This window comes from Mandrillus leucophaeus, unplaced genomic scaffold (assembly GCF_000951045.1).
Source record: "Mandrillus leucophaeus isolate KB7577 unplaced genomic scaffold, Mleu.le_1.0 Scaffold81, whole genome shotgun sequence".
In the NCBI taxonomy this organism is placed as follows: Eukaryota; Metazoa; Chordata; class Mammalia; order Primates; family Cercopithecidae; genus Mandrillus; species Mandrillus leucophaeus.
The window spans coordinates 5,094,012-5,105,601 of NW_012108808.1; the positions used below are offsets into that span (position 1 = coordinate 5,094,012).

An 11,590-nucleotide genomic window follows, 5' to 3' on the forward strand; every position below is an offset into this window, starting at 1 on the left:
ACCTAGGTTGATTCGATGTTTTTGCTATTGTGAATGAACATATAAGCACATCTATCTTCTATGGATAACAATTTATTTTCTTTTGGGTATATACCCAGTAATGGCATTGCTGGGTCAAATGGTATTCCTGTTTTAAGTTCTTTGATAAATCTCCAAACTGCTTTCCACAGGAGCTGAGCTAATTTACATTCCCACTGACAGTGTATAAGCATTCCATAGCCTTGCCAGCATCTGTTGTTTTTGGCTTTTTAATAATAACCATTCTGACTGGTGTGAGATGGTGTCTCATTGTGGTTTTGATTTCCACTTCTCTAATGATTAGATACGCTTGTTGGCCAGTTGTATATCTTATTTTGAGAAGTATCTGTTCATGTCCTTGCCCACTTTTTAATGATGTTGTTTGTTTTTTGCTTGTTGAGTTGTTTGCTTCTTGTAGATTGTGGATATTATACCTTTGTCAGATGTTAGCTAGATTAACAAAGAGAAAGAGAGAAGATCCAAATCACCACACAATGAGAAACAACAAAGGTGACATTACAACCAATCCCATGGAAATACAAAAGATCCCCAGAGGCTATTATGAACACCTCTGTAAACATGAACTAGAAAATCCAGAGGAAATGGATAAATTCTGGAAACAAACAACCTCCCAAAATTAAATCAGGATGAAATTGAAATCCTGAACAGACCAATATCGAGTTCCAAAATGGAATCGGTAATAAAAAAACCTACCAACCAGAAAAGCCCTGGACCAGATGTGTTCATAGCTGAATTCTATCAGATGTACAAGTAAAGCTGGTACCAATTCTACTGAAACGACTCCAGAAAATGAGGAGGGACTCCTCCTTAACTCATTCCAGCTTTACCCTGATACCAAACCTGGCAAAGACACAACAAAAAAGGGAAACTACAGGTCAATATCCCTGATGAACATAGATGTAAAAATCTTCAACAAAATATTGAGAGAGTAAGTTGGTGATGAGGAGAGGGTATGATCCAGGCAGAGGGAGCGACAAAGGCCTTGGGGTAGGAGTCAGGAAAGAGCTTGGTAGGGCTGAGAGACTGAAAGAAGATCAGTGAGTCTAGAGTACTCCAGGAAGTACATACTTCTCAAAGTAAGATATACAACTGGCCAATAAGTATATGAAAAGATGCTCAACATCACTAATCATTAGAGAAATAAAAATCAAAACCACAATGAGACACCATCTCACACCAGTCAGAACGGCTATTATTAAAAGAAGCTGGGGAACTAGCAGGGGCTGGGCTGCATAGAACTTCTTCTGCTATATTAAAGAGTTTGTCTCTTAAGGGTAGTAGACAATGATTGAAAGATGTTACCATGGAGTGGAGAGAGATTACGATCAAACTTACTTTTTGGGAAAAAAAACTGCAGGTTGCAGTGTCATCAGATTCGAAGGAAGCAAGATAATTGCACGTAGATAGTATAGGAATTTATTAGGTAAACAAGGCCTTATTCCTGGCAGTTTTCATAGGTTATCTCTAATTATTATTATTGTTGTTGTTGTTGTTGTTTGTTTGAGACAGTTTCACTCTATTGTCCAGGCTGGAGCGCAGGGGCACAATGTCAGCTCACTGCAACCACCGCCTCCCTGGCTCAAGTGATTTTCATGCCTCAGCCTCCTTAGTAGCTGGGGTTATAGGCAGCTGCCATCACGACCGGTTAATGTTTTTATTTTTAATAGAGGTAGGGTTCACCATCATGGCCAGGTGGGTCTTGAGCTCTTGACCTCGAGCGATCCACCTGCCTCAGCCTCCTAAAGTGCTGGAACTATAGGCATGCGCCACCACACCCAGCTTATGTCTAATTTTTATAATTTCGTAAGAACATATTTACAAGCTACTGCACTTCTATTACAATGTTTTAAAATGATTTTTTTTTTGGCAGTTAAAACGGAAAAGGTGACTTTGCATTATTATTTGTTTAAATATGTAAAATTTCGGCTGCTGTGTTAGAGTCTAAATAGCCTTTTGTGCCCAAACCTGGAAACTGGGTTTAGAACCTAAAAATATTCAACACTGGTGTTCAGATTTTTTTTGTTATATGTCCTTTACGCTGCTATAGAAATTTGAATATTTTATAGCGGTGCTGTTCAATAAAAGTGTTAGTGCCGCAAATGCAAGCCACGTAGGTAATTTTTAATTTTTTAGTAGCCACATTAAAAAGGTAAAAAGAAAGTGGTGAGATTCATTTTAAATATATTTTATTTAACCCAGTAGATCTAAAATATTTCAACATGTAATCTGTATACAATTTCTAGTCAAATATTTGACATCCTTTTTAAATACTGAGTCTTGGAAATCTGGTAGGTATTTTACATTTAGAACACATTTCAGTTTAGACCAGCCATGTTTCAATGGCTCAACAGCTATGTGTAGCTGCTGGCTGCTGCATCAGTCAGCACAGCTCTATAGGTTTCGGGGTTAATTAGCGGAATAGGTTTTTTTTTTTTTTTTAATCTTAAGTTATCACATTTATAGAAATGAAACCCCTGCAGGTCTGAGTTTAATTGGTTTATTTGGAGCAGAGTTGCGTGCTCATGTTATAAAGAATGATCTCCAAGCTAGGTGTCTCAAAGGTGTTATGAAATTAATTTTTTTTGACAGAAATAGTTAAAATTTCCTGTTACCACTTAGGATTTTTGAGAGATTTTTAGGGATAAAATGAAGGAGATATATTGGAATTTGCTGATTGAAGTCTTAACACATAAAAAGGTTTAATGATTTTAGAGAGATTTCTCAGTGCTGTGTAGCCTCTAGCTAATGTTCACTAAATGTTATCACATGTATTAAGCCCTGCTATTCTGTAAAGAAATAAAAACACAGTGTCTGTGTTCTTCACAAAATCTTAGCATACATGCTTTGCTACATCAAAATTAAAAGATTCTTAAACTATTAATGTTTATGTTTTTAAAAGCCTTTTGGTTATTTTCTCAAAAGCCACATAATATTTAATTTGTTTGCCTCTATGGAACTGCAGATTTCTTAGTATGAACAGCTACTTTCATACATTCCTTTTGTTTCAATTAATATACTCTAACAAATCTCAGTATAATATGCCATCTTTGGTAGCAGTAACTATAAAACATTCATAAAGTTGCAAAGCAGCAGGTATTTACATTTTTCTTTTTTAATTTATTTGCTAGGTTTGGTTATTCCCCTAAGAACAGTTTAATACTCTTGGAGACAGGATTTTTTAAAATTGAAAACTGAATATATTTCTCTTTTTGACATCATGAATGGAATAGTTTGACATTTGTTGTTCTCACACTGTGCCAGTCATTATGCCAGATGTGGAGAGTAGAGGCATGCTCTCAAGGAGCTCTCAAAACTTCACCTTTTTCAAAGTGATACTTTAAGTGAGGAAATTTATATAATCTGTTTAAAAGATATTTATTGTCAGTAATAGTCTAGTTTTCTAAAACTTCATAAATACCTTTTTGTGATTAAAGCTCTTTGAGGTTATTTTTCCATTTGCAGGAGGAAAATTTACTGAGTATAAGACATTGTCTTAAAACACTCCCAAGTCTTCAGTATTAGAATTCACTACTAGAATTCAGCACTGGAATTGAACTGTGCTTACTTTAGTCTTCATCTGTCATTTTCTGTGTGTACTTACTAGGCCGTATCTGATAAGTCTTGTTTTACAAGGCTTACTGGTTTGACTGCTTTTATGACTGCATCTTTCAAGTCCCACACATGCAGCTTAAAAGTCTATTGCTAATGTCCCCATACTTAAACTCTTATTTTGGTGTTGAGTAAGTAAGTGGATGTATTTAAAACTCAAACTAGTTAGGAGTAATATAGATTTAAGAATATTGAGAGTAAGAACAATGAAAACATACCCTTTTTTGGTTTGTTGCCTGTTACTGTTTTATCAGTGGCTAATGTTTGACCATAGGCTCTGAAGATTTAAATATTAAAATGATGAAAGGAGAATGAAATAAATATGTTTGTTTTTAAAATCAGGTTGTACTTACACCTGATAAAATCCTCAAAAGGGGCAGTCTGTTTTTCAAACCTGGTACTTCAGCCGTCTTGTTCCCTACCCTGTGGGCAACTTACTTGGAAATCTCTCCTGAGACAATCTATACATACACAAGCAAAAATGTAAATATACTTCACATTTTTCAACTTAACAATTGGAGATCTACCTGAAGATCTAATCTTCATTCTTTTTTACAGCTGTGTAATGAGAATAAAATTATTACCTCACCCCAAAATATTTAATACAGGTAACTATTGTTACAGTGAATGCATTTAATTTTTTTAGCACATAGATCGTAACTTTCCTTTTGTGATGTTAAACTGAATGATTTTTATTGTATGTTTGAAAAACGTTAAGACTTTTTCCCTTTTTTTCCCCCCAACAGATAATCAGACAGCTAAATGGAGTCTGAGCAGCTGTTCCATAGAGGCTACTATAGAAACAGCTACAACAGTATAACAAGTGCAAGCAGTGATGAGGAACTTTTAGATGGAGCAGGTGTGATTATGGACTTTCAAACATCTGAAGATGACAACTTATTAGATGGTGACACTGCAGTTGGTAAGTTCAGCATGACAGCCTAATGTTTGTATTCGTGAATATCCACTAATAATATGTACACTTTTATTGAGGTTGAAGTTTTCAGAAACTTAAAAAATTTGAGGTCAAATTTACATAACATAAACTTAACCATTGTAAAGTGTATAATTGAGTGGCATTTAGCACATTCACAATGTTATGCAACTACCATTTCTATCTAGTTCCAAACATTCTCATCACCCCAGAAGAAGCTACTACATTTAAGGGTAAGCTTTTAAATATAATGTAATACAGAGAAGTGTACATCATCAAATCATAGTGTGGAAATTGATGAATTTCTGCGAAGTGAACATTTATTATATAACTCCTCAATCAAGAAATAAAACATTACCAGTAGTTTCAGAATCCATCCTTGTTCCACCTTCAGTTTCAATATTATTTTTATTTCTATCTAGATTAGTTTTGTAAGCATTTAAACTTTATATACATGGAATTCATACTGTATACTCTTTCATGTCTGTGGCTTTTACTTACGTTTTGAAATTGTCTATATTGTTGTGTATAGCAATAGTTAACTTATTTTCATTGTTGGTGTAATGTCCCATTGTGTAAACACACTTCAATTTATTTAGTTATTCTACATTGATATTTCATCATTTGGTTGGTTTTTTTTTTTTTTTTTTTTTCCAGATTTTGGCTATTGCTAACAGTGCCACTGTGAATTTTCATGTGCATGTGTTTCATGTGTGTGTACACAGTTCTGTATGATATATATCACAGAATGGAATGCTTGGATCATAGAATATGTATATCTCAGTGTTATCAGATACTGTCAGAGAGACTTCCTTTTCTTTTTTTTATTTGTCAATTACCCTATTCAAAGATATTACCAAAGTGGATATAGCATGTACATTTCTACTAGCAGTGTGTGAGAGTTCTAGTTACTCCACATCTTCACCTATACATGATACCAGTTTTTAAAAATTTGACTATTCTAGTGTGGTTGCAGTAGTCTCTCATTTTGGTTCCATTTATGTTTGCTTGGTGATTTATGAGTTTAAATGCCTTTGTGTGTGTTTATCGGCTTTTTAGACTGCTTCTTTTAAAGCACCTATTCAGTCCTTTTCCCTGTTTTATAGGAGTTCATGATGCATTCTGATTATGAATCATTTTTCAGCTACATTTTCAGTATTGCTGTTATCTCTCTCATTCTGTCGTATGTTTTTTTACTCTCTTAAAGGAATCTTATGGTGAAGATATCATCAATTCTAATGAAATCCAACTAATCCTTTTCTTTATTCTAAGCCGGTCTCAGTCGCGTATGCCTGCAATCCCAGCACTTTGGAAGGCTGAGGCAGGAGGATTGCTTGAGGCCAGGAGTTTGAGACCAACCTGGGCAACAACGCGAGACTCTGTCTCTACAATAAAAATGCAAAAGAAAAAAAAATTAGCTTTGATTGCACCACTGCACTCCTGCTAGGCACCAGAGCAAAACCCCGTCTCAAAAAACAAACAAACACCGCCACCAACAACAACAAAAAAAACTTTTTTCTTTTCCTTTCTTCTTAGTGTTTTTTTGTGTTCTGTTTAACAAGTCTTCCCATACCTCAACATCACAAAGATATTCTCCTGTTTTGTTCTGAAAGTTTTATTTTTGTGTCATTCACATTTATATTTATCTACCTGCAGTTAATTTTTTAAATATGATGTGGGTTAAGAGTTCAGATTCATTTTTTTCCCATATGAAAAACTGGTTGGCCCCGCACCATTTATTGGAAAAAACTTTCCTTTTTTCAGTGTACTACAGTGACATCTTTGTCATGTATCAAGTGACTATATTTTTGTAGATCTTTTTCTACATTTTCTACTGTGTTACATTGAAATATTTGTCTTATTTTATCCATATGCCAATGCCCAGCATATATATGAGTTTTGTTTTTTAAATTTGCTTTTGTCTTTTATTGGTTTATAGTCTGTTTGCATTTAACATAATCACCAATATGTTTGGTTTCAGACCATCCTCTATTTGTTTTCTGTTTGTCACGTCTGTTCTTTCCTCTCTCGTTATTTCTATTACCTTCAATACCTTGTTATATCTTATTTTTTGTTCAGTAGGCTACCCTAGAGATTTATTAGTTCTAGGCATTAGTACTTTTACCACTTTATGGAAAATGCGGGGACTTCAGAATACTTTACCTCTTTTTACCCCTTTCTGCTTTCTCACCATTTTCTCAACAGGAAATAGCTCAAGAATAAAAATGGTTGAGACTATTGGGTTTTACCTTCTTTTGTTTCACTTCTTTTCAGAATATTGACACTTCAAGTTCTAGCTCCCTTGGATATTTACTGGTTTAAAATACAGTATTTTGCTGTTATTGGTCATTTGCTCTCTTCATCACAGATTTTTTTTTTTCTAATTTTAATGACAAAATTATAAACAAGAAAAATACATATATTCATCATTTGAAACATTAGGTGAAATTAATAGCATACCCATTTTTTCTGTGTTTAAATAGCTCTTTAGCCGTTTATGTGAGGCAGAAAATTAACTCCAGGAAGTAGGAAGACATAGGATGAGCTGACTCCTTCCATCTTCCCATTGCCGTCAAGTGCTCGTGATGTCTTTACTCGTGGTATTCAATAGGAGAGAGTGCCAAGCAGTAAGGATGGGGCAAGGGCACAAAAAGGATCTACTTATGTTGCTCTTTTATCAGGCAGGATAATTTTTCTAGAACCTTATCAATAGACTTCCTTTTGTGTCACCAGCCATAATTGGGTCATCACGTGCCCACCCCAAGATCGATAACTGGCTAAGGGGAATGAGATTACTGATTGGTTAGGACAATTATGATTCCTTCTCTGAAATTAGGCACTTTAACATGCAAATAAGAGGAAGGCCCAATTAGCAAGTATAAAGTTGGAATGATTATAGCGTAGGCAACCATTGGTGTTTTCTTTTCTTGTTTTGGAGACAGTCTCGCTCTTTTGCCTAGTCTGGAGTGCAGTGGCACGATGATGGCTAACTACAGCCTTTACCCCCTGGGCTCAAGAGATACTTGCGCCTCAGCCTTCTGAGTAGGACCACAGTTGCACACCACCAGACCCAGCTAATTTTTAAAATTTTTTGTAGCGATAGGGTCTCACTATGTTGCCCAGGCTGGTTTTGAACTTTTAGGCTCGAATGATCCTCTTGCCTTGGCCTCCCAAAGTGCTGTTATTACAGGCATGAGCCACTGTACCCAGTGTATTGGTAGTTTATATAAAGATTCTGTCCTCAAAGTTAGTGTAGTTGAAGGTATAAGTTGTGGAGTAACAGTCAAAAATAACTGTGTGAGTTTTAAATTCGGTGGTACAGATTCCAAATGTTACATCTCACCAAATAAAGATATCATTTTGATATCCCTTTAGAATTGGGAAGGTTGTTGTAGAGGGAAGATAATGCATGAACATCCAGCAATAGGGATAAGTATTATATATGTGAAACCGTGAATGTCCTTTTTGAAGACAGTGAATATTCTTTCTTTCAACGTAGCTGATATTCAGTGAATATTCTTTCTTTCAACATAGCTGATATTCTCCTGTTAACAGTAGCAGGAAGGGGATTGTCTTGGAAGAAGTTGGAGCCTCACATTAGGTCTCCCACTATGGGTTAAAGCAGGTATCAGAGGAAAAAGATATGTTAGATTCTGTACCCCCAACATAAGCAGCATTCTTTTATGTTCATGTTCAAATGAGATGTCAGTAGCATTTCTACTAGTATTAATGAAAAGCTGTAGCTCTAGAACTCAAATATGACATCTGGATTAGGATTTAGCTTGTCAGAGATAAACTGCTTTGGAATCTGCTGACTTCAGTAGATATCTGTTGCATAGCTCTTGCTTTGAAAGTAACTGTGTACTTAATAATCTCAAAAATGTAATCAGTCTGCTCAGAGTGAGTGCTAAACAATCTAGAGTACACTGTGATTAAAAAATAGAAGTTATTCCGAATAATGATGACTAGTGGTATCAGTCAGAAATTTAAGCTAGCAGAAAGCTGAAAAATTAGGCCTGAAATGTGTTTATATTAGGTATATCTAATTTGAATGAGTCAGTTTGGTCAGTAATTCAGATTCCATGGAAAATGCAAAAATTTTTTATTGCAAGTAACAGGAAAGGAGAGCCAAGATTTTGTTGCCAGCGTTGTATTCATTAAAGAGAACCATATGGCTCTTGACTCACTGAAAATGGAGCACATGACTGTTCATGAGTGCAGCTTTACAATTATTCTTATAATAGTACTATCTTCACTTGAAGTAAGAGAAGTTATTGAGATTGACTTATGGGGTAAAAACTGTAATCAGCCACATGTTTAAGCAAATTAACTTTCAGTAGTTAATTTATGTTGATAACGTGAATATGCTAGTAAGTTTAAAATTTAGGCCCCTGTATCCTTTTTTATCACATCTGAGATGTTTACTTGACAACATCGGGGCCCCTCCCAGGTTTCTGATTATGTATAGACTGAGAGGGAGATGTGAGAGGAGTAAGAGTTGAGAGGGCTCACTCCTACGTGTTTTATTTGCTATCTATACATAACTTTAAAAACTAAAAATAAAAACAGCCTTGGGAGCCGGGTGCCTGCAGTCCCAGCTGCTTGGGAGGCTGAGGCAAGAGGATTGCTTGAACCCAGGTATTCAAGGCCGTCGGGTGCTATGATCGCACCTGTAAATAGCCCTTGCACTCTGGCCTAGGCAACATAGTGAAACCCGGTCTCTAAAAATAATAATAATAATAAAACCTTTGGAAATACTAAAATGCAAATGTGAGGTTTTCTGATTTATTGGAAATCTTGGGGCATGTGGTGACTGGGAATGGAATCCAGAGAAATCCATAGATTATTGTATTCTGCTTCCCATATATGTAACATTCTGAGCTTCAGAACTCCGAAACCACATAGTAGACGAGGCTCAGAGGTGGATTGTCCTGGTCAAGGTGTTGTGATCCTACCCTGCTAAAACTTAAGCTACCTTCTGAGCTATTACAAGAGATTCCAGTATTTTCATTCAAATATCTATTGTTAGATTGAGCTTTATTCAAAATATTTGTAAGTTTATTCATCTCATATTCTTCTGGGTGGTATATTCATAACTACTACCTACACAAGACATTTCAAAAGAAGAAGCTTGGCAAAGTAGATGCAGAGTGATAATGCCAGAAGCTGAGTGGCCATCTCTTAGTGTCAAGACACCTCCTAGAGTGAGGGTACATAACACAAATACAGGGTCCAGCCCTTCCTCCTGTGAATGCAGAAACATGGCATCAGCATGAAACTAGCTGTCTCTAAGAGGCGGATTCATATTAACTAGGGTTTTAGATCTCATTAGGTAAAACCATAATACAAATTTACTTATGGTGAGAAATATCCTAGTAATCTACTTCATTCCAAAAAAGGATATAAAGCAACTTAAAAGGATAAACAGAATTCAATCATTTGCATAAATATTTGACACAGATGAAGCAAAGGGAAAACAACTTGAGGTGATCTAAAATGTAGATATGAGAGCAATAAAAGTTACCAATATACATTTTTAAATTTATTATTATTTTTTAACTTTAAAATATGTTTTGTAGAGATGGGATCTCACTATGTTGACCAGGCTGGTCTCAAACTCCTGGCCTCAAGCCGTCCTCCTGCCGCAGCCTCCCAGAGTGGTGGGATTATAAGCGTGATCCACCACGCCTGATTTACCAATATACATTTTAAGGGGAGACTACAAATTTGCCTCTAAACTTTGTAGCAGCAAGTAAATAAAAGAACCTGTTTAGTTAAATGATTCAAAGTGTTTATAAAACAAAAACCTAACCAATTGTTCAGCCGACACCCTATTACTAATATTAAGATAAATTTCCAAGTGACATTATGAAGTGGTTACTATCTAGTGTATGAAACAGTGATTTTTAGGAATATGTTTGGAGTAAGCGGTAAAGTTTCACAGGGCTTTTTTTGTTTTTTGTTTTTTGTTTTGAGATGGGGTCTGGCTCTGTTGCCCAGGCTCTCTTTCCAGACAGGGGTCTGACTCTGTCATACGCAGTGGCACGATCTCAGCTCATTGCAACCTCTGCCCTCCCGGGCTCAAGCCATCCTCCCACCTCAGCCTCCTGAGTAGCTGGGACTTCAGGTGTGCACCACCACGACTGGCTAATTGTTTTGTATTTTGTTTGTAGAGACGGGGTTTCTCCTTGTTGCCCAGGCTGGTCTCCAACTCCTGGGCTCAAGCAATCTACCTGCCTCGGCCTTTCAAAGTGCTGGGATTACAGGTGTGAGCCGCTGCGCCCGGCCTAACGGGGCTTTTATTATTAACATTCTTCAATATCTCCTACTTGAATCACAAGATTCCACAAAGACACCATTATTGTATAGTATAAACATTGATTATTTGTGATGTTCTGGCAGGATTCATAGGTGTATTTTAGAGTATCTTTGAATAGATGGACTGTATAGACAGTTTCAGGAGGTCATCAGTGTATATTTTTCCTGAGGTTTGGTATATATTAGATAACAGTGATTTTAGAATTATAACAGAGCTATATTATAAAAGAGTGTATTATTTACATTTAGCTAGTTTTTCTTTAGCAATAGAACACAGCCCAGCTGAATGTAAGACTGAATAGAAGCCACCAGAAGTCCTCTTAATGAAAAGTAAAGGCTGTGCCCGTGGGCAAAGTCAGGAGTCTTCAATTTTTTTTTTTTTTTTGAGACAGATTTTTGCTCTGGTTGCCCAAGCTGGAGTGCAATGGCGTGATCTCTGCTCACTGCAACCTCTGTCTCCTGGGTTCCAAGTGATTCTCCTGCCTCAGTCTCCCAAGTAGCTGGGATTACAGGCATGTGCCATCATGCCTGACTAATTTTTTGTATTTAGTAGAGATGGGGTTTCACCATGTTAGTCAAGCTGGTCTTAAACTCCTGACCTCAGGGGTGATCCACCCGCCTTGGCCTCCCAAAATGCTGGGATTACAGGCGTGCGCCACTGTGCCTGGCCTCAAAATATTTTTTTTTTTT

General features: G+C 36.4%; 1 protein-coding gene across 4 annotated transcripts in view; it reads left to right on the plus strand.

Annotated features, from left to right (window-relative positions):
* CLCN3 (chloride channel, voltage-sensitive 3) overlaps positions 1-11,590 on the plus strand; it is a 116,520-nt gene that overhangs the window by 16,903 nt on the left and 88,027 nt on the right. For all 4 annotated transcript variants that reach the window (XM_011967804.1, XM_011967807.1, XM_011967806.1 and 1 more), the window contains exon 2: positions 4,395-4,570. In XM_011967804.1, coding sequence (XP_011823194.1) covers positions 4,411-4,570 — 160 coding nt within the window. In that variant the 5' untranslated portion in view covers positions 4,395-4,410. The remainder of the gene's footprint in view (positions 1-4,394; positions 4,571-11,590) is intronic.